Here is a 24,410-nt window from a genome sequence, read left to right on the forward strand (position 1 = left end):
GTGATTGTTCTATAGCACCTCATTGATTTAGGTAAACTTTCAAATGTTTTGCTCTACATTACATCCACTCTACAAGTTAGAGGAAAAAATACAGCAAATATGAAGTGGCAAGCAGCAGTCAGTTAGCTTAGCATAAAGAGTAGAAACATAGTGAAACAGCTAGCCTGGCTCTGCCCAAAGGAAAAAAATCCACCTCCAGGCACTTCTACAACTCACTAATTAACATCTGTATTTTGTTTAATCTGTACAAGCAAGCCAAGAACTAGTCTGCAACACAACCCCCTATAAAACCACAAATTATTGTTTTTACACACAAACACGATATAATGTGTTAATTAGTGAGTTTAGAGGTGATGGTGGATGGATTTTATTACCTTTGGGCAAAGCCAGGCTAGCTGTTTCCTTTAAAGCCAGAGTGAAAAAGCTGATAAAATCAGTCCTACATGCGAGAAGATTGCACTCTTTTCTCTCAATTGAAAATAAGTATTCTGCCTCTTTACTCATAATAGTATCTATCACCCACGAAGACTCTGCACGTTGTCTCAGATTAGAACAATGAGCAGTTCATATAGTATCAAGAGAACCTGGAGATGAAAAGAAACCACAGAGCTGAGAAAGTCAAATCAGAAGGTCATGATCATTTGATTGTGCGTCTCACTTTGAAGCGGAGAGCTTCAAGCCACGCAGGCATAAATAACTCATACAGCTGTGAGCAGAGGCTGTAACACAGGGGTCACAGGACAAGAGAGCGTCTGCGTGACACTTCTGCTCTATTCTGATTCCACAAACTTTTTCACAGAAACTCTGTTTGAATGCAGCTGGAAACATTTTGCTAAATATCACAAAACATCAAATATGAGGTCACTGGATGACTGAAATGTTGAATTTGCCACAGGTTTTTAGAAATAGTAATATTTCATGTGGTGATCAAAATAATGCCAAATGAAGGCTAAGTACTTCAGCTTCTATGACTCAGCAGCACTTTGTCATGAAGTACCCTCCTAAAAACCTTTTCAAATACTAAAATAATAGAGCATGATGCAGTAATGCACACTGATATCTGACAATGGAAAGGTCAGCATCATAAATTAAGGTTTCCCCAGAGAAATATTAGCTGCTATTAGATAAAACGCTCAAATTTTTGTTGATTTTTACTTGAATTAAAGGATTACTGTGGGTGGTTAGGTCTAGATTTTACTTATTTTATTACTACTTTGCACAGCACTAACAAAGAAAAGAACTGGTTCACCAAAAATAACCGGGTGGATGCTCCTGTTATGTTGAAGTATGAAATCAATCAGTATTAATTATTTCTTGGAAAGCGAGATTGTGTATTAATATTGAAGCAGGAATAGTGGATGTACTTGTCCGGTGAAAATGTTGTATTGATCTTATTCTGGAAAGCACACTTTTGAAATCTGATTCCCGTCAACATCTTCAAAACACAGATGTTAAAATGAGATGTAAAAGCGCTGGCTTAAAAAGAACAGATAAATATAGAGCCTTAATGAGCAGGATTAGACTAAAAAAAGAACACAAGCAGACTAAGAACAGATGTACAGTAACAGGAGCAATTCAAGTGCAGACCAAAACCTTTGTACAGAAAAGTTCAAGTATGAATGTGCAGAATTTTCCACTTATAAGATAACTGAAGCGACATCAAAACCACATTAGTAAACTGTCACGCTGCTGTTGACCCGAGATGTAAAAGCTAATGTGATTCACTGCACGTCTTTTGACTCTTTGACCACAATTGGCCAGATTGTTGATTCCATATATTACTGAAAGCATCTTGGGACTACCTGCTTAAAAATGGCTCATCTTTAGGCCTTCAAGCCTTTAGGAAAATTTCACTTCATGTACAGTGAAATTTGAGAGTTCTTATTTTAATTTCTTTGGCCAGAAATTCAAGTTTTTACAAGTTTTAAAGGCTGAAAGGTTATCTGAAGACACTGATGTCACAGTGTCCATGCAGGTGGTTTGTGGGTTTCTTTCAGGGCAGACTACTCCCACACACACACCGGAACAGCAGACTAGACTTTATGTTTTGTCCATGTGACATTCATATGTAACACAAAGGAACTGCATTAAAACCCTCAACCGCGTGACCGTTTAATCAGGCTCTCTCCCTGTGAGAGCAGAATTACAGCTCTCGTCTGCCCACCTGCTCCCACCTAAGACATGGCGTAGAGTGACTTATGCCGCTGCATTTTAGGCAAAGATGTGCCCACAAGAGTTAGGCTGCTGTCATGCAGGAGCCCTGCAGATGAGACTGTTGAAATGTATGCTTGTTCATAGTTGATTAGTGTAATCTCAGAGTGGTCCTGCAGAAAGATACAGCCCTTTCATTACAGTGGTGGCCAGGTGCGCCAAGTCATTTTTGCATTATCACTCAGACACAATGTGAAATTTGAAATGTCAAACTTGATGCTTCATGCGCAGAAAATGAAACAGTTCTAACATAAATGATACAAAAGAATTGTGTTAATCATAAAGAACAAACATCAAGGCTTCTTCATCATGACAGACTTAATCAGGACATGAAACCAATAAAGACATATTAGATTTTACAGTACATTTCTTGATTTTATGTGTGTGTGGAGTTGAAAGCTCATAAAAGTAAACTGGAATTAGATTTGAAATTGCTTTTTTGATGTTTTTCTATAAGGTGTATTAAAAATATCACCCACCCTGTAGGCTGCATGATAACATAAAAATAGCGACTCATCAACAATGTTTCCGAGGGTGTCGGGAACACTGACCAGCCCCACTGCGAGATTACCGACTGGTGGATATAAACAGCAACAAAACCAAAACTTGTTTGTTTCACCTGGCAGTCACTTCCTATTTTACACTTTGCAATCATACATTTAAACAAAATGTCACTGTCTGGAGTTCATCTGGTCCTAATACAGCTGTAGTGTTTCCACTTTAAAGCAACTCTAAAGTTTCATCCTTGGGGACTGTGCAAACTATTTATAGGGAACTTTAAAGACGCACAAAGACGAGACAAGCAAAAACTCCCCTGACAGCCAATTGTAAATAAAAGTAGCCTCCCATGGCTAAGACGATTCAACATCAAAGAAAAAAAGAGTGAGATTTCTCAAGTGGCAGATGGTGAGCCTCCTTTCACTAATCATAATTTTAGATAAAAAGGTTTCTCTAAAAATAATTTGCCAAGTAGCTTTGTTGCAGACCCGTGCTTGTCAAGGCCCCTTCATCATCTGTTACTTCTTGTAAACGATCAGTAATTAATAGCTGAGGGTGTGTGGTGGGCACGGTCTGTTGCATGAAGTGAACACTGGAAAAAGTGTTCTGCATATGATCACACAAAAGTTAGAATAGAATTGTAAGGTTAATAAATAAACACTAACTCTGATCATGATGTTCTGATTGGTCAATAATAGTCTGACTATGAACAGAAACCAGAACGCTTCTGATACCAAAATCCTGTTTGTTGCCTCCAGATTCTGCATTTCTATGCAATGTTCTGGACATTTGATTTGACCACTCTAATGAATTACAAAAACGATTACTTAACAGAAATGTATCCTCGTTGGAGTGGATATAATGAGTTTTCTTAGATATCACTTGTGTTACGAATGTGTGGGAGAGGTGATAATAACAGAGGCCAGAAGGGTTACAGCTCTAAATAAAACTCTTATACTTACTGTAAACATATTGTCATCGTATTGACTTCTAGGAAGTCGAAACTTGTGAAGTTTATCTGTTCCTCGTTTTGCTGGGAACAGAATTTGTTTGATATGGTGCCGCTGAATCATCTTGAAAATATGAATATACAAACCAGTGTGGCAAAGATTTCTTTTTTTTCTTTTTTTTTTTTTTTAAGATATCTGACAGGCGTTAAAACACAAAATAATATTCCAAAGATACAATAGAGCAGGCCAAAGCCTTGCTGCCCATTTGTGCACAAAGTGAAATTCACAGCCAAAATCACTAACTCTTTAATATATAAATTACTGAGCTACTCTCACACTGAGATTTACTCAAAAATTTGCATTTTGTGTATTTCTTCACACTGAGAAAACAAAGTCATGTCTAACTACCATGTGAAGACATGACTGATGTCAATAAAGATTTTAAAGCATCATTAATAAATTGGATTGAGTTATTCATTGTTAGTGCCTGTATTAAAGCCCTGTAAATCAGTTTGGGAGTGACTGCAGGTTCCAGTCTTGTGCTTTGAATTTCGGTTTTGGGGTGATTTGGATCATGGATTGTAGCTTCACATACAGTCTTAAGCCTTGCTACAATAATAAATGGCTGTGAGGTTGTAATTAGAGCTATTGCACACAGCTCTCTCTCCCCCGATTCACTCACTCGCTCTCCTATTTTCCGCTGTCTTCCCCCTTCTCTCTCTCTCTCTCTCTCTCTCTCTCTCTCTCTCTCTCTCTCAGTATCAGTGACCGGCTCTGTGGAGTGAAGCAGCCTCAGAGGTGTCTGACGCCCTCCAGCATAACCAGGTGCGCCACTTCAGTGATGCGACCCCTCAACTATTTATTACAGAAGGCTGCCCTTTGAGAAGAGCTCGACCTGCCTTAACACAATAAACGTTCTCTTAAGGAAAAAAATCAGAGTACAGGCGCGCACTGTGCTTTTACGCATGGAAGTTGGAATCAGCCTAATTGCATTTACGCATGGCTGTATCTCGTCTCTTCGGAAGATGCGTCCGGGCTTGTGAGAGCTTGTCAGGGCGTCAAGAGCGGGGTCAAAAGTGAGCAACAATGCGAGGCACTGAGCTCCTGCTCGGTTACTTTCTGGTGAAAGTTATGGTGTGCGACGCGGAGGGCGAGCCGGGTCAGACCGTCGACGACTTCATGATAGTGACCGGGTTTAACGAATCAAAGGACGGGGAGAGCGGAGTCACCGAGAGCCCGCACACGGAGGACAAGTGCCGCGGCTACTACGACGTGATGGGCCAGTGGGATCCGCCGTTCGTGTGCAGGACGGGCAGCTACCTCTACTGCTGCGGCACCTGTGGCTTCAGGTTCTGCTGCGCGTTTAAAAGCTCCCGGCTGGACCAGACCACCTGTAAGAACTACGACACCCCGCCGTGGATGATGACTGGAAGACCCCCGCCGAAAGTGGACGTGTCGCAGGACAGCGCGAAGGATAAAACCAATCTCATTGTGTATGTCATATGCGGGGTCGTGGCCATAATGGCACTGATAGGAATTTTCACCAAGCTTGGTTTGGAAAAGACGCACCGCCCGCACCGAGAAAATATGTCGAGGTAGGTTCGAATTTGACCAACTTTGGCGTTTTTTAAATGTCATTTATTCCTTTGTAGAGCTGTGAGTTATTTGCCCTGTCATCAGTCTGATCTGATCTGTCCAAACATGAAAGCATAAAAGCTGATCTGTGTTACGGAGCCCTGCGATGCATCAACTCGTCTGTGTGGAACAAAAAATTAAAGAAAAGCAAGTCACAAAGCAACAAGTTGTTTTATGTATAAAACTGTGTAACACTATGAAAACGACGTTCAGCTGCACGCAACTGATGTACACAGTTTCACATCAGCTTCCTCCAGTTAGAAACAAGTTTGCACTCAGCCTGCTCAGTCTCAGTCACACAACAGTAAGTCACATGCACATGTTGATCAGTGTTACAAACAAGTGTTTGCTTGAGCTTCATTGGATTGTCCTTTCCCTGCAGCTGCCATGTGAAACTGATGGTTATCAGGCTGCTGCCAGTGATGCTGTGACTTCTGTTACCTATGTGTGCCACAAAAATGGTTAAATTTTAGTTTGGATTGAATTTTCAGCATGGTGCAGGGTCAGCTGTGTTGCACCCTTTGGGTAAAATCACTTTTCTCTACATCAAATTGCATAATGCATCTTTAAGTATGAACATGATGTGCAACCACAATTTGTTAAAACGGCACTTTGTACTGACCTTTGTGTAAATGTAAAAAATGTCCCCAAAATTGCCCACTGCAGATATGAGCATCAAACACTTGCAGACTGTTAATACACACACACACACTCCATCTTTCTCAAACACACTTCACACATGCACACGGCCTTGTAATCTACTCAGGAGACTGATTTTGGGCTGAACAATGTCCGCACTGAGGACACACTGTTGTCATTGTCGCTCTGTGAAAGAGCATCAGTCAGTCCAGGCTAGTTTCCATCCTTTAAAACAGGCTAAAAAGACATAAAAGTGTGAGAGAAATGTTCCCTTAAATGTTTGTTTTAACAATAAAGGTTCAATTGGTTTGTTTCAGTAATGGAAATGAAACTCTTTGTTGACTAATACATTAATACACACATTTCTACTGAAATAGACCATGCACCATGAAAAAACTTGCACCATCATTTTGAAGAGGTGGTTTCTGCAGGAGTGTAGAGTATTTAATATAGACCATGTTACTTGAGTCTGAGCTGACAGATGTGACAAATGTTAATTATAAGATCCCTGGATGGTGCTGAAAAAAGCTACAGAATATAGCTGTACAGTATGCAGCCCTAAAAAGAAAATAAAAAAACTGACAAAAAAATAATTGCGATAGTGAATTTTCTTTTTACCTGCAGACAGTTTTCCATATATTCTACAAAATAATGCTCCAGGTGACTTAAGATAATGAAAATATTTATCTCACTCTATTGCCATGTTGTACCAAAACACAGTTTAGTGTCAGAAGGTTGAAAAAGTATTTTCAGAAACCCATGACCTGCCACGGCTGTTTTTCTGTCACTTGAAAGAAAAACGTAACTCCAGTTGAAAATCTTGTTTTTGCTGACCTCCAGTGGTTAAAGTTCTCCCTCTTCTGCAGTGCACTGGATGTGTACTCAAAGTTTCCATCAGTACACTCGTACACATAGCTGCAGGTATTAGGCTGTGCCGTCATAAATCTACTGGGCCCTCTGAGAGGCGACACCATTCTCTCGCTGTGACCTGACCTCTAAGCCAGGCATGGTGCTACACCAAGGCTAGGGGGTGCTGTAGCCACACCACCAATCTGAGTAATTATTTTTGCAATTGAACTATAACCCCTAAGATTGTGACGATAGCCAGCTTGTTTTACACCAAGTGCACACAGTTGACCGGCATATGCACTTCTTGTTGTGGCTGCTCTGCAAATATACTTATTTTATTTTTTACATTTTGCTTGACATTTAATCGGTAACATTAGAACCAATGCACAGCAGGTTGGGTGTATATCATCGACCTATGAGTTACTTTTGTCTGCAGTAGAAATATAATCATTTATTTTGTGATAGCCATTTTATCAGAAACATTATAATCACGCATATAGAACAAATGCACTTGTCGTCACATTCAGGATACTGTTTTTTCGTTAATTGTGGCTGCATGGGCAACGTCCGGACCTGAAATCTCTCACCATTGCACTTGTATTAGGCTTATTGGTAATGCTTTTGAATATCCTTTATTCAAATTCAATAACTATATATATATGTTGAAAATACTGTGTGTCATATGTGCTTTCATGGGAAAAACAACTTCCTTATAAAGCGACCCTAAAGTCAGAGTATAAGAGTGCCGGGAAGTCTGCAATGTCATCAGGTAGGAGTGCGGTCAGAGGTGCCTGACTTGAAGAGGCATTGAAGAGGAGTCAGCCTGTGAAAACTGCTGTATAATGACACCTGTGGCTTTGGAGGAAGCTTCATCTAGTGCGAGAAAATAACCCTGATCACATCACCACGGTGTCATCAGCATCATGTCAAATTGGGTCTTTTTTTTTTCATAGAAAGCCTTCATCATGAACTTGAGAAGTGGAGTAGAAAAGATATGGGCATTTATGAGGCAGAGAAGGTTGTGATGGATCACATAGGTGGGGGGGAGCAGGGTTTTTCTTACCTGCTATAGACTTTCTTATCCATCTTCTTATCTTAGCTTGCGTATACATTCAGGTCTTGCCAAGTTATGCAGGGTTTGGAAGCGTAAGCTGTATCGGTAGCCTACTGAATTACTTAACTGTATCGTTTCACCGACAGGATCATGGGTAGACATTGATTTATTCTGATGTGAAATGTATAAACACCCACAAGGTCGCTCTGCTGCATCTCTGGTACAAACCTTTATGTCCCTTTAACCCAGTGTTTCTCAATTCCGGTCCTCGGGCCCCCCTGCCCTGCATGTTTTAGATGTTTCCCTCCTCCACCACACCTGATTCAAATGATCGGCTCGTCATCAAGCTCTGCAGTGGCCTGATAACGAGCCACTCATTTGAATCAGGTGTGCTGAAGCAGGAAACATCTAAAACATGCAGGGCAGGGGGGCCCGAGGACCGGAATTGAGAAACACTGCTTTAACCTGTGGCGTATTTGCGCGTAGAGAAAAAAACAGGTCAGCTGCATACAAATAGAGATGGGTTTGCAGCACTTCTGCGGTCATTGTAGCAGCGTCGGTTTATTATGATTGAGTTGCATTATGGGAAGTGTAGGACCCCGTGTTTTGGAGTTTGACTGACAAGTCAGAATATCTCGGCCTCTGTTGCTTTAATTTTGGCCAGCAATACTAGCGCTGGAGTGCCCCTTTAAAGCATGGACTGCTGTACAAATCATGCGATTGTCACACCAGAGACCACAAGGTGTGTCCTGTCTCCTGCCAACAGTCAAAGATATTTTCTGATTACCATGAAGGTTATCTTTCCCCACTGAAGAAACCTTTTGTTAACTTAGAGGTGGCAGATAAAAAACGTTTATGGACCAGGGTTATTTCAGAAGGTGCAGACAAACGCTTTACTGTAGAAGGACTTGTCAGCGAAAGCCAGAGCGCACTGCTGCACTTGTTACTGTATTTAATGAAAGATGTCCTCTCTGAGATTGTTCTTCGTCTTTCCAGAGCTCTCGCACATGTTATCCGCCATCCTGCCTCAGAACATTCGGACGACATTGGACTCGGCCAGCACTACGAGAACATACAGACCAGAGTCACAGTTAACAGTCTCCGTAAGTACTGTGACATCAGCAGCATACAGCACCTAGCTACAAGCCGACATACGCAATCACACAAGAGAGCAGTTTGTTTATACACTGGGTCCCGTACATATCTGTTCACTAATGCTGCTGCCATCTGCTTTCGCTGCCTTCACTGACGAGAATCGCATCGCCACAACCAATTCCAGTACTCGTTAACTCCTAGATTTGATTTTTTTAAAACAGGTATAGAGCTAAAATTGTGAACCCTTTATATCTATATTTGCTTGACTCTCCTGAATTAGCTGTGGAACAGGAGGTGATGGAAGAAAAAGGTTCATCCACAATCCTGCGGGCTGTTAGTGAAGCAATTAGTCATGCCCTCGGCAATCACTTAACATACACACTAATTACCACCGACAACCTAGAGCTCGGTTTCTTAGCCAATGCCTAATGTATACAAGGGCCTCAAACATTATATCACACTGTCATTCTCTTGTTCATCAACACCAACACCTACACACACCCACACATATAGAAAAGAATTCTTATTAATGCCTTTACAGCTACAGTCAATAAAGGTCTCTCTGCCTCTCTCTCTCTCTGCAAGCTGGATAACTACAGTAAATGGCAGCTCATATTGAAAAAAAGGTTTTCAGACACAATCAAGCTGCATTTTTATGGTTGTATTCTTATTTTAATACCTGCTCAAGCTGAATAAAAAAGTAAATTCTACTGATATCAATTAGGCCTGATGGCATGCATCCTGTCGTAGAGGTGAGAAGCCAAGTAATCAATAAAATAATGGAAGATGCCATCTCCACCCATGTGTCCGAAGCCAACAATGCAACAACCAGCAACATGTTTCAGACAAGTTGGGACAGGAGCAATAAAAGACTGGGAGAGTTGTGGAATGCTCCAAAAACACCTGTTTGGATCATTCCACAGGTAAACGAGTTCAATGGTAACAGGTGATAGTGTCATGATTGGGTAGGAAAGGGGCATCCTGGAAATGCTCAGTCGTAAACAAGCAAGGATGGGACTTTGTATAATGCAGTTCTCTTGCAAATGATTGCATTCTGTAGTTTTGGTGCATAAACCTACAGCAAAAAAGTAGCTTTGCTGCCAAAACTAACCAAACGGTGACTGAAAACTTAAAATAACTGGTTATTGACGTAAAAAAAAAGACCCCATTCCCCTGGGTGAAAGTGTCTGACCCACTCATACACCACGACCTCCTCCCTTTGTGGACTTTGTCGCCTTTTATACTACATCACCTGGTGTGTAATTTGCTGAAAAGCTGCCATGCGACTTTTCTCACCCGGGTGCAAAAAGACACTAAAATAATTCAAGCCACGTGATGATTTACTGCATGAGTTAAGAAGAACAAAAGCAAATCAAACTCAATAAATGACAATAAGTTATGTACTGATGTTCCTTAATTTAGATGCTTCTCAAGATGTTTCATTTGAGGCTGATGCAAAAAAAAAAAATCAGCGATTATCGTGCTCTATGGAAGTTTGCATGTTCTCATTACAACTGCAGAGTACAGCAGGTGATTTCACTGATTAGTTTGGAAGGTTTGCTAATTAGTGAAACACCTGGTGTAATCTGTGGTTGGAATGAAAATCTGCCTGCTCTTGGCACAGATGACTGCCTGTCTCGAATTACCTCATCATATACAGCCAGGCTTTTAGTTGCACAAATATTCGTCAATAAGCAGGCTTTTTCTGTAATTAATCTAAATCGTCAGCTCGAAAGCATACATTTATTAAGAAAATAAACACAAGAAAATTACTGATGAGAAAGAAATTCTTATGGAAATGTTACTCGTTACTTGGCCGCAGAAACAAGTCTGTTAATAACAAAACACAGACATGAACAGTTTTCTACGTGTGTTATATCATATATGTCACCTTGCAACTTCGTATTCACATTTTACAATCCCATCATATGCATTTACTATAAATATTATTTAAGTGAGAAATACAATTTAACAATGCTCAAAAAGTGAAAGCCGTTTTGAGTCTTTTTTCTTTTAGCTGACTTTTTTTTTTTTTAAATTAGCTGAGGTGATGTGTCAGCACTGACATGGTTATAATTAATCATTCTAAAATCAGAGCGCTTTCCTACCTTCCCTCCTCACAGAATAATTATCAGTTCATTACAAACCAGCCAATACGATGACAGTCAGGCCTGATCTTGAGAAAGAGATACTGCATGCCGTCTTACGAATCATACTTTTTTAAAAATCACCTATTGTAAACATTGACTACAAAACTATAATATCTAACACAGGAAACTGTCTTTATTGTTACTCTGCCTGTAAAATGTGTGAAGTTCAATACTTTGGTTTGTCAACTTAAAGACACCCATCTTAGAATTAAAAAGCTAATTCGCAGCAATGGGCCAAGTGTTATTGAGAGCAGTATCTGTGCTAACATGTAGTGGTGGGCACGCAAACAGTAGGTGAATGTGCAGAGGAACTTGTGTCCTGATTAAAATCCCATTTTTCCTGCCAGTCCCTGGAGTAAATGAAAGAAAATCATCAGTGATGTGAGATAACGCGACATCACTGTACTGTAAAACAAGTGCACCTATTAAAAGGTTATGCTACTTTAGTATAAAAGTGAAAATTGAATTGCTTTGAGAAATGTGCAGTTGTCTCACCTCACCTGTCTCCTTCTTTGAGCACAAAATAATGTCACATCTGTTGATCATAATATATGTAGAATGATATATTTAGTTTTAAGTCTGGAACAATCTGGAAAAAACCCGACATGGCAGAACGCTTCCTGTCCATAATAATGTAATGTTGCACTCTAAATGTACTGTATACACACCTACTTGATTATGTGCTTGCAAAGAAATGTCTAAATGACTAGCCTTAGCAAATTTAATGCATTAAAATTGCATTCACCTTATTCAACAATCCAGCACAGTGTGCTGCCTGCTGAGTTTTACGGGGCTGTATGGGAGGGATACTGTGTAACAGAGCTGGTGACAGCCGAGGGAGGATTATTGTTTTCTTGACAGCAATCCCTGCAAGGTTACAAGAGGTGAGGGGATATTTTTTGCCACCTGGATCCGTCCTCTCCAGCTGTGCTTTCCAGTGGCAGGTGTGGCTATGGCCCAGCTATAATAGTCACTGTATATTACGGATAGCGGTGCAAAGCAGTGATTGAAATGCTCCAAAGGGAGCCCCTGTTCCACATCTGTTGCCTGTCAAAGATAACAAAAATCTGTTAGACTAGGCTATGAGCTCTCACTCTCCTCAGGACACCAGTAATACAGATTTTGTGAGCTGGTTTCTTTGGCTACCAGTACTATCATGTTCATGTCCTGCTGGCCATGTGCGTACATGGGGCAATTGTGAAGTGTGGCCTCTTTTTACTCCAGGCAGTCAGCCAGAGAGAACAAAGACTCTGCTCACTGCCAACACTCCACTGGTGCATGACAGTCCATTTCCTCACTGCCAGATAGAAACGTATTTCAGCAGCATTACCTCTGACAGCAGCTGAGAAATGTAGAGCCTGCCTGTGGTTCTATTTTCCACCTGCCACAAACTGTACTCCGAACTGTATACTGAAGCCTCCAATATTTAAGGAGATAATTACAAACTGACAATACAGAGTATCAAAATATTTGGATGGAGAAAAAGTGACTGTACAGATTGTTAGCTTAAATTTTCATCATATCGATGACTGACAACACAGATACATCGGGCCCATTTACAGAAGAGATGGAGAGTAACTTTAATGTTAACTTTAATATTGAATTACGATTCCCTCTTCTTCTACTTTGAGTGGTGCATCTCCAGCCTTTTCCTTCAAATTCAACTGATGCGAGGAAAGTCTCAACTTTCAATTTATTTTGACAGTTTGAAAAAATCCTTTTACACCATCCTGACTGCCACTACCTGATGCTCCAGCTGTATCATACATAAATAATAAAATTAGACAGTATCTCACACAGGGTCTGCACCGATTATAGTTTACGATGATTGAAGGTTGTTAAATATGTCTTTCTTCTATAGGAGCTTGAGTGAAGGGTTATATTTGTCAGATTGCCTTTTTCTTGTTGTTTTACCACCTGTATCCGCTTATATCAGGCTAAAAGAAGTTGAACTTGCTAATTCTACATAAACAAACCACTAGTGTTCCTCAACTTTTACTAATTACTTCAGTTAGTTGAGGAAAAGCTTTTTGCCCATCCAGACTATGAGGGGGTGTTCAGCCTGTGGCTTGTTTCCTTTTATCTAACATCATTTAAAACAACATGAATTACTATTTTAAACTAATTATAAACTCTGTTCTGACTGCTTTTAAAATAATGTCATCATCCTGAAATAAAGTATTTTGAGTTTTCTTTCAACACAACATTGCACTCTTTGCCATATAAGCAGTATACACCTTGATTTTGAAGACAAAGTTAAACACATAAAAGCTTGGCCCCAAATTAATAACTAATAATTACAAATGACACAGTAAATATAGTGTTTGATATAGTGTTGAGTCTGACAGAAAAGGTAATATATTGAGTCAGAAACAATAGCATATTTTCATCTCAAACTTGAAAGTAGGCTGCCTGTAAATAAGAGCGCCCTTCTCCTTGTACCATTTATTTCGGGGCATACAGCTCCCAAAATACTCTCTTAAATCTTTTATGAGTTCCAGGGAGGTGTCTGTGTCTGGAGTGTTAACTTGCTTATTTCCCGCAACAACCATGGAGTCTTTAACCTTACGAGTCTCCAGAAGTGGCCTACTTTCTTGCAGCAGCTGACATAAAAGTGGCGACTGTGACAACAGTATGAGCACAAATGACACTCAGTCAACACAGAGTCAGATAAACACTAAAGAGGGAGATAAACAAGCGCATAGATCAGCACCTCGGCTTAAATTAAGTTTGGCACCCTGAAAATAGCAAAGTTGCAACAGATGTTAACACTGAAATTCACTGTCCTCATTCAGTGACCAAAGCAAAATCTACTCCCATCTTAAGACTATATATAGAGGAAATTTGAGATGCCAGAGAGATGCAGAGAGACTCAGAAACAAATGTTTTTCACAACTAGGATCCAAAATTGGTTGGCTAAAGCATTCAGTGTACATCAGTAATTATCTAGGAAGCAGTGAGCAGCACTGTGTTACCTGGCTCCCCTGGTAGGTGAGAATCTTTCAGGCTGGATTTCTCACTAAACTAGTTTGAGGAGTGCCTACATTCACATGGCCACATCTTCAAATATTTTCAGATTTCCATGTGTTAGACATCGTTAGAAAGCTTTGAAACTACACTTTCAGAATCTGTAAATAACTCAAAATGCCCCCCGGGAGACTTGTTGCTGGTTTTCTCGTGGCTGGTCACAAATTATTTACATTGGGTGGTTTCTACCATCACAGGGATACCCTGACCTCGACTTTGACTGGAGTATCTCTTGGTTCCATGAGGGACAAAATTTGATCAATATATTTCATTGTTTATATTGTTTTTAACATACAGCCAGAATTCCCTAAGAAGCAGTATTTATTACGTATTACCCTGTTTAAATCAATCACGTCATGTAAATTCTATGTATTATGTGGAAGCAGATAATCTAATTTCACTTTCATCTTAAACAAGATCACATTGAATGAGAGCCTGTGTGCATGGCCCACTTACGATGAATTGTATGAAACTGAAACAGGTCAACAAGCCCAGAAAGGAACCTGACAAGGTAACACAGAGAGATTTCACAGAGAGATTACATTGTTGGGCATTTGTCTTAGTAAAGCAGCCACAGGCTGTCAGCTGAAGCTAAGACATAACATTTAAAAAACCTTAATATTAGATGGTCAGCTGCACATAACTGTGTTTTTTCTTATCAAATTTAAAAGATTGGATGAGGTTTTAGGGAGTCAAACCCATCACTGCGTTTAATGTTAAAGTACATGTGAAAGTGCGGTGCTGTCTTTCTTAACGACTACGGTTTTTAATTAGGCTTTCACTAAGACAAGAGATCTCTATCGTAAGGAGACCCCAGCAGCACCATCGTTAGCTACCTTGAATGACTTCGAAATCTGATCGCACTCGTTACACCACCCCCTTGCTGAGGTGTGGTCAAAGTCAAAGCTGTCCTGTGCATCATTTCATGAGACAGCATTGAGACTTTCCAAATTAATTAGCACAGTAATAAAGTTTCTTGCTGACCGGTGGGGAATAAGAGCCTAATTAACCTATTTTCTGTATTAATGATCTGTTTTTATCAGACACATTCTAGACCAAGGACTAGTGGACCTCACACATTTTAAAGTTTGTAAACTTTAACCATTAATAACAGTGTCAGCGGTGAGTTGATGGATATTCTTTTTTATCTTTATATCTTTAGTTATTGGTGCTGGACTCCTCTGAGCCAGGTTACCTTCAAAGGAAACCAATTGCGTCATGACAATTAGCAGAATGAGTGTTGATTCATGACCTCATGACATTTTTAAATAACTGTCCTTATGCTTTTGTATGTAAAGCTTAGAAAAAGCAAGAAATTAATGAATAATCAAAACTATCCACATCAAGTATTGGTCCATAAACATGTTGATATCTCAGATCAGATATATATATATATATATATATATATATATATATATATATATATATATAACACCCAGCACATACAGCAGTCTTCAAACTGCTACCCGTGAATTGGTACGTTGTTCTAATCTCCTCCAATCTAAACGAGGAGAAGACACTCTGAACATCTGTTTGTTCTGTCATGCCAGTAGGCAGGGGGCCAGTCTATTTGCTGTGCACCCTTTAATTTACCAGATGTCTACTGTAGGATTAGTACAGTTTTACAAAGAGCAGTCATGACTCCAGCTGGGTCCCCAGAAAAACCAGCTTCAGGGAAAGTGACACTACCAAGTTAGAGAGACCGATATCCTACATTCACATCCATCAAGCTGATTTAAACCCCGGGAATTTAACACCATGTAACAGTCACTTAGACGAAACCAAGCCACTTTAAATAAACACATAATAACAACAATTAAACCCACAATAATTAAACATAACAAGAAAGAGACAATTTGTCAGTAGTTGTCATTTCGATCTCATTTTTATGTATATTTTTTTATCATATCTTCTATTGGCTAATGCATATTGTATATACACATTTGAACATAAGTGATTAAAGGGACTTTGTTGCAGTAAACAACAGAAAGTATCTGAGTTTGCGCATTAACGACTTGTGTTTTCCCCTGCTTTAGATAGCAACCAGATGAACAACCTGGCTCAGACATCTACTCTGATAACGCAGCCTTACCCGGCTGTGGGACAGCTCCCCAGCCCCTACGAACAACAGAAGCCCGTCAAGGATCTCAACAAGTACGCCACGCTCAAGGCTGTGGGTAAGAAGCTGTTTACAATGAGCCATAATGATTCAAAAGCAGCTGCCGTTCATCATTTGATCTGATTAAGTAGCACATTACACCCTCTATAAATAAAAGTAGCATAATTAATCAGGGTTTCCCTGCGTCATGTGAGTGTCAAGGTTTAATTGAGTGAACTGAAACAACAGAATCTGCAAACTGAGTAATCATGGAGGACGTGCTTATAAGTTTATGAGGCAGAAAATTCATCTGAAATGCTTCAAATGTTTTGTGGAATACCATGTTAAATGTGGGTAATTTTGTGTTAAATATTGTTCGTCTCAACAGGCAAAAAACATGTTGAATGTTCTGCTAGCTGCAGTTATTAGTGAGCTTCACTGTTATCACTCTCATTTTAGTTCAGCATTAAAATGATGTCAGACAATGCGGCTTTGGCACTTTTTCAGTCTTTTATTTCTTATCTACTTCGAATCCTGTTGACACAGCACGTGCTGTTACTTCAAAACTGTCCTTTTCTTTAAATAGGAACCTAGTTGGTGAATCTGAATTGAATCTCTATCTCTCGTCTCAGGCTGACAGAAATCCTTGTCAGTTAATCCATAGTCCATCAATGCCAGCAGAGAGGGGAAGAGAAAGTTTATTTATAGAAGCAAGTTTGTTGTTCTTCTCATGAGCTAATTTTGGAATGTCTGCAGCCAGTGCCTGGACAAACAGCATCGGAAACAAGAAATAATAGCAAATACCAGAATAGTTCCACTTAGCGAGATGGTGCCAAAAGATTTTTCATTAGTCTTGATAAAAAAAGTGTCAAAGTATGAAAATGAAAATACTTCAAATTATAAAATGAGTTAACAATTGAGGAAAGTTTCCTCTTTTATGTACCTTAGGGAAATAGTGTGTGTTAGATATAGTAGTAATAGTGTTGGAGCTGACAACAGCACCCAAAAGGTGATGTTGTGTAAAAATGTAGAGATTACCTTGCAACATTAAATTGTAAAGAACTTATTATGAGTGGTTACATTGTGTCTTGTCTTGTAAAGTGAAAAACAAGAAGTCAGTGGTATCTCTATTGCAAAAATAATCATTTGAGTAGCATTTCAAAGAACAAATAGCCTTATATAGAGAAAAAATAAATAAGAAATATTCAGAATCAAAGTGTGGAGTGAAGGTATTTTGGGTCTGTATGTGATGCTATTTAGCAGCATGAAACTCAAGTCTTTTTATAGATTCAACCTGAATCAATTAGCTGTGTTTGACAGACCTGGCCATGGAAGGGATGACAGCTATCAGCACGCGTGTGGTAGAGCCAATCACATAACTCAACTCACGCTTTGTGATTCACATGAGCAGCCGAAGCTTCTCCACTGCTGATCCACTGAAGAGCCGTCAAACAAACTGATCATTGGAGAATATAAAAATAGAGGAGATCTTAACTAATGAGACGGGGGACAGGCAATCAGGAGCAATCAACACTTAAATGAGCTGGCATATGGATTAGATGCAACTACAGTATATACTGTACACAGTGAGCCTCTGTGTCCCCAGTGTTCATCTACCAGCACTGATGTGGTTTTTACTGCAGTAGCCACTGCGAAGGATCATGCTGCTTATCACTACATCTCTTTTCTGTACCATGAATTGTGATCTGGAGCACAGCCTGCTGCTGATGAAGAGACCACATTAAAGGTTATCTGGGAGACATTTCATTATAAAAAAGTCTGAAATGTTAGCAGAGAATCACAAAGGCTAATGCTGGAGCTTGGTGTACTCGGTTCAATTAGCGCTCAAGAGAATACTGTTTTCATACATTGTCTGCACCTGCACCTGACCGGAGACATAAAATCACACCACACTGCTTGTTACAAGCAAATTGCAGCAGATGATTACCGCAAGACAAATGCCAAGAGACAGGATATACTGTCCTGCAGTCTACTGGGAAACATCTAAGCCTTACTGAGTTCCCAGTGTTGTACTAAATTAATTTCATAGGCTGGAATATAAACAAATATTCAGTACAGTTGGAGCATAATTATTGACTCACCACTTGCACAAATTATTGAAATCTTTATTTGGCACAAATGTATTGTTATGTAACGGCTGACAGGAAGGCATAAGTGTATGAGTGTATATATACACATTATATATATTATCAACAAAATTTCTTCTAGGTCTATGTTTAGCTGCCTGTCTAGTTATCTGAGTTCACTCAGGGCACAACACAATGGCGTAATGAAAGGAAAATGACACGGAACTATAATGTTGTTTATCTGCATTTGTTAGCAGAGAAAGCTAATGACAGCTTCTACAGCAACCGGCGGCAAGTGATCGAGATGACGACCAAGGGAAGCCTTCCCATGGAAGCTGTGGATATGGAGCCAGAGCCGAGTAATCCTTACAGCCCGCCCAGACAGCTGTCTGTAAAGCAGAACGGACACAAGTACAAAAGCCCCAAGAGCCACAGCTCGCAGTCGCTCTGCTACGGCTCCAACACTGCTGCCAGCCCAGGAGTGCTAAGATCCTGGGAGAGCAAGGACACGCTGGGACTCCGACAGAGCTACGGCCCAAAGAAACTCTGTATCATAGAGAAGGAGCTGCACACCACTCGCTACATGCCTCCGCAAGCATACTTTGTCACCAACAGCAAGACAGAAGTGACTGTATGAGGGCCTGACTACACATCAGACTTAAAAGGAGTCTGCATTTAAGAGAGACGGTAGCTGCTCACTGTGGGTGGTGTTGTAGGAAATCAGCATGGACTGTAGTATGTGCAGTTGTGCATGTAAAGGGCAGCATATGTTGTCATCGGTTTTCATATAATCCAACAGCTAAAACATAAAAGTTACATAAGTCATATATAAACAGTGATGAGACATGTGACACATACAGTACTGTCGTCAGTATTTACTGAGATATCAATGGACCTTAAAGTTTAAGAATATTATATCATTTCTATTAAATTAATATTGTCTTAATGAGAAAAACTTCCTTATTTATCTAATTAAGGTTGAGTAGCCTGTGGTTTATTGTGTATTGATGAAATGCTTTACTGGACAATTCAGTCTGGAAATGTTTGGCACGACTCCACTGCCAGGTGTTGGATCAACACAAGATAAATTTGAGACAATTACCTTCTAGCTATTCTGTCTATTTGAAGTGAAAGATCTAGTAGTTCTCAGTACATCACACGAGTCAATCAGCAAGAACAAAGCTACAGTTTAATGAGAACTGACACTCTGAAAGCACATTTTAAGAATCACACTTGATTTCAGCTACAAATGAATTAGAGCCTCAGCTCTGAACGATCATCTAAATCCAAAACCTTATGAACAAGTCCCCCTTGAAAACATGAGCGATATCAGCTGGACACTTTTGATGGCCATGACTGATTGACTTAAGTAAGAACTGTATTAATTTAAGAAATAGACATTGAGACATAAACGTTGTCTAAAAGTAAGTTTTTCAGGTTTGCTTCCAAAATGTTGTACATCCGTTTTGGAGAGACTCATAAGCTCAAGTTTATCATTCAGTATTTCTAAAATGTAGACGATTCAGTCTGTGAAAGTGTTCCTGTTGACCTACATGACTTAAAATCCATTAAAAATCCATTTAAATTTTGTGAATGTGGTGTCACTTTTTAAAGTGGTAGATGTCTCATTTTGAAGGAAACCTTCCGAATGCATCCAAACCATGTCACTGCCAACAGACGTCATATATTTCTATGATTACAATGAGATGTAGCTCCAGAGTATTGAACCAGTGTTGTGTTGGTGTAATAGTGCCTCTCATCAGTACCAGCATGTGTGTGACCATCGTATCCTGTAGATGAAGCCCCAGTATTAGAATGGTGATCGGTCTTATTCTTTGTAATCCATTAAGCTCCCAACAGGAGTCATGGTCAGAGTGAAGATGTTGGCTCAGAGTTTGATTGACTGTTAAAACTCTCAGCTTTTATTACAAATTAATTCCAAATCTCACATTTATTGGATGCATCTGGCCTGGACGGTCTGAAGCCGGTGGTACAGCTGCAGTTGAACTTTCTGTCTGGATGAATGTAAAAATTTGGTGAAGCAACATTGGTTGGTTGGTTGGTTGGTTTTGTCTGTTACTACTCAAATAAATGGGTCAACTAAAGACATAAATGGTTTTTGTTTGACTGACCCTAACAACTTACTACATGACAATATTTACCTGCTGTTGTGGTAGTTTTGTTAACTATTAAAAAGATCTGTTTGACTATCAGATCAATAACGTGTTGAAAAAGGACATTAGGACGCTGGAATTTATGCCACACTTGGCAAAACGTTTTACATACAAGGTTTTCTGGTGCAATTGATCATTTGTTGGGCTGATTTACAAGCCAAGCAATATAAAAAGATGCTCATGTCTGCCTGGAAGTCTTACTCACGCAGTTGACTATTTTAAGCAGCTGAAGACAAGGCTGCACTCAGAGCTGATACACAAGTGGGAAGTGGGAACTGCTAGTATAAAAGGTGTATTTATGTATTCTCAAGTCCGAGTCATAGCTGTTAATATTCTTACAGACTTCCAACCAAACTGTATGCACAATTTTACAAAGTCTGTATATCTAGTGCACCGAACTGTCCTTTCACATAATTAATCAACTGTTTCAGTGTTTCACTGTTAAGTGAAATCTGTTATTCACACTAGTCAAACTCAATTACTAATTCAGCTGGGATTTTCTTTTTATGCAAACAATGTTGTGTAGTAACTACCATTGAATGTTCTTGTTTTGTGAATGCAAATTGTTTGATTTTTTTTCCCTCAAAAATACTGCAGTCACTCTTATTAAACTACAGTACACCATATTTAAACATGAGGATCTGCTGTAATAGTGCCAGTTTAAAAGGTAATGTGTGTGATATCTGTTTGCTTTCAACATGCAGTTGTGAGAACACGGCAGCAATGTTGTATTTTGGTAAAGTTTGAAAGGAAAGCCCCTATGATCACCATACAGTCTACTACTGTTCACTATGATGGTTATAAGTTCTTTGTTTCATGGTTAGCTCATTATCAAAATATGCATCTGATTACCTTATTGCTCTAATCAATGTTGTTTTGTGTCTTTACGTACAACACAGTTACTTTTGTTCAGGACACCCTGTTACTTATATTCAACACCTATGTATTTAACAGTTCACATCCCCCAGTTACTAAGCATTTAACGTTTTCCATACTTTGTGCAGTAAAATATAATCGCCATGTTGCCAATGTCTTGCAAACACCTTGAATTTCTATTGTGAAATTGTTTGAGTGCAGTCTGTAAAGGTCCAAGGTTCATGAAACATTTTCCAAATGTGGAAAACCTCTATGGCTGCCTTTTACAGTGATACAAGGTTTTGCAAACTATCGCATGTCAACTTATTTCCATGTCATCTGAGCATAGCCTGCCTTGTACAAAGGTAAAAGTCAAAGGCAATGAGCAACTGTAGCACAATGTTAGCGGGCTTTGTTTTCCTGTCAGCTGGATTGTTAAATAACCCGAGTAAAGCTACAACAGCTTTTAGCATTTTTTAAACCAGTTTCGTCAGCTGACTTACTGCTTTCTTTTTCACTAAAAAGAAGACAAACATTTGGCCGATGGTTGGGTCTAGTGTGGCAGCAACCAAAAATGAAAAAAAGCATATAATGTGAAAGAAATTCCTCCAGAGGTAAGTTGTCTGTAGCTTTTTTGGTGGTTACTAACACTCTTTTGTTGCTTATTTCCTTTTAAAAATCTGATTGTAGCTGCTTCAATGAGCTGCTGCCCCAACACCACACCAGATGGTATCATAACAACATGGAGGAGCACTTGAGTGCAGCCAGAGGACCTCTTCGGTTTAATATACTGCAGTTTCTGGGTCTGTTTTAGTGTGCTCCAGCTGTAAAAAGTGGTGTGTCACTATACTGTCTACATTAAAATTATTTTCAATAACTGTCTTCTCCAGCCCTTTCTTTATTTGTCATTGATACAGAAGTTATGATTATATAACTTCCCTGGTTGATTTGCTGCTTTTAATTCCTCTGAAACCATCTCTCAGTGCTAAATTATTAACATGAAACTAAGCTGACAATTTAGTAGTTCTTAGCAGCAACAGGACGCAGCAACGATTTCATGTTTTTTGTTAAACCACACATTTAGAGCAACAATCTTCGCCTTGATGTTCAGTGTTACTAACATTTACGACCTCAGATAAAACATGCTCACTAACACAAATTTTCTCATGGTGCATTCAAAACCTTTTAGCAGGCTGTAGATGCATATTTTTGCAGGAATAAACGTAAGTGCTTTTGAGCTGAAATTACTTAGTCAAAGTTCTGTAGCTACAAAAAAGTAAAAGCTACAACTTTTAATCCAACAGCTCATGTTGTATAGGTTGTTCAAGAGCTTTAACACAATAATAACAGCTGGCTACAACCTCAAATTTACACTTATTCAGCACTGGGAGCTACATACATTAATTCTCTCGTTTTAGGCTCACTGGAGAAATATCACTGAGAGGCATTTCTTCAAGTCACTGCCACTCTTGTGTAAAATGTTGGATGCATGGTTATCTATCATGGCCTGGATAAATAAAGGAGCTGAATCAATTCAGCCAAGTGCTAATGCCTCATGGAGATAGTCGAAGTCCATGGAGAGGATAAATCTGTAATGTATGTCTGCAATGTTACACTGGCGACGCAAGTACGTCACATAAATTAATTTAGGTAACAAAGATATAAAAAAAATAAATAAATAAATAAAAATAAAAATCAGTGGTGAGTTTTGGTTTCACAAGAGGCATGAATTTCAGTCTCCTAGGTGAAAGTGTGTTTGACCCGTGCATCCATCCTGACCTCCATACGAGGACACTGACTACGTTTACATGCAGTCAAGTAACCCCTTCATAACCGGAGTAGCAACAATAACCCAGTTGCGCATGGCCACGTAAACACCAATAACCCTTTCGAAAAAACGGAATATGCTCATATTCCGGTTTTTAAAAACTCGAATATGACCCCTGGGTTACTGCTTTTCTAACCCGAATATTTGGTCATGTATATTCCGATATGTATATGTATATATCGGAATATCCCCATTGAACGGAGCATTAATTTGTGTTCTGCGCATGTTCTAGTCGCATATTCAAATCTATGTCCCCATCTCTTCTGGGGACATAGATTCACTTCCTGTAGACTTACCTCACCTTAACCCAAGTCTTCATCCTAAAATTTCATGATTTACACTATGGGGACCTACATTTTGTTCCCACAATGTGACTGTGTAAACAGATTTATGTCCCCACAATGTAAGGAATACATGGGCACATACACACATACACACCGATACATGTTTTCTTTGTAGTGATAGCTACAATAACTATAAAGTCCACACAGAAATGTACCACCTGCAGAAAAAAATCACCACAGCCATGGAGGGCAGGCGGTTCAGATGTTCAGACCAACAGAGCAACTGACTGAGGGCACATTTGAATCACTTTGCTACTTTCGCACTTGTTGGAGAATTCAATCCATTTTGCACTTGTTTCTGCAGATTACTCCTGTTTACAGCCGTGCTACCGATCAGAACTTCGGTTTTAACAAACCTCTGGGAGCACTGTCATTTTCTTGAAAACGCCAGGAGACATTCTTGTTAATTAGCAAATGATGTTTCTTACCACCAGGGTGGTTCCCTCTGGAAATTAAATCAGCACAATAACCTAATTCAGTCAGGCAGAGGGGCACAGCCATGGCCTGGTGTGTGAAAAATCTTGATCCTACAGTAATGACAAAAAAAAGTTGTTTTTTTTAACATGAAATAATGCAACTAACAAACAGTGCTGCATACAGGGAAAAAACAAATGTACTGGAGTAAAAAAAATAAGTGTTTTGATCCATTGAGTCCTTTGAGAATGGGAAACTTCCACACAAATTTATTGTTTTCCTTAAGCAAAAGCTTCTAACACGTTAGAAACAATTTCTATTTCTCATAAAGCAATTAACAACAGAAGCGCAACAGGGTAACTTTAAATAAGAAATCTGTCATGAGCCCCAGGATCCTTGGGAAATCTTTACTTCTCCGCACTACTATCGTACACTCATCAGAGATCAGAGGCATCAGAGAGAGGACAGATGGACAGTGACAGACTTGCAGACAGTGGCTTTT

The 24,410-nt window shown here is 39.5% G+C and overlaps 1 protein-coding gene across 2 annotated transcripts; it reads left to right on the plus strand.

Moving 5' to 3' along the window:
- The first annotated feature begins 4,417 nt into the window (after nt 1–4,417).
- shisa9b (shisa family member 9b) lies at nt 4,418–22,194 on the plus strand. 2 transcript variants are annotated; one of them, XM_070981240.1, is made up of 4 exons: nt 4,418–5,254; nt 8,833–8,939; nt 16,145–16,285; nt 18,548–22,194. In XM_070981240.1, the coding sequence occupies exons 1-4, from the start codon at nt 4,746–4,748 to the stop codon at nt 18,928–18,930; spliced, it is 1,140 nt and encodes a 379-aa protein (XP_070837341.1). In that variant the 5' UTR covers nt 4,418–4,745; the 3' UTR covers nt 18,931–22,194. The 2 variants fall into 2 exon arrangements, with proteins under 2 accessions (XP_070837341.1, XP_070837342.1); XM_070981241.1 differs by having other exon boundaries at nt 4,487–5,254; nt 18,551–22,188.
- Nucleotides 22,195–24,410: the final 2,216 nt, after the last annotated feature.

Source organism: Chaetodon trifascialis, chromosome 15, assembly GCF_039877785.1.
Source record: "Chaetodon trifascialis isolate fChaTrf1 chromosome 15, fChaTrf1.hap1, whole genome shotgun sequence".
In the NCBI taxonomy this organism is placed as follows: domain Eukaryota; kingdom Metazoa; phylum Chordata; class Actinopteri; order Chaetodontiformes; family Chaetodontidae; genus Chaetodon; species Chaetodon trifascialis.

Excerpts from the sequence above, each read along its gene's own strand:
- shisa9b (XM_070981240.1), top strand. The coding sequence starts at position 4,746 with ATGCGAGGCACTGAGCTCCTGCTCGGTTACTTTCTGGTGAAAGTTATG. Across the intron at positions 5,255-8,832 it reads CACCGAGAAAATATGTCGAG|AGCTCTCGCACATGTTATCC; the intron begins GTAGGTTCGAAT and ends TCGTCTTTCCAG. Across the intron at positions 16,286-18,547 it reads CGCCACGCTCAAGGCTGTGG|CAGAGAAAGCTAATGACAGC; the intron begins GTAAGAAGCTGT and ends TGCATTTGTTAG.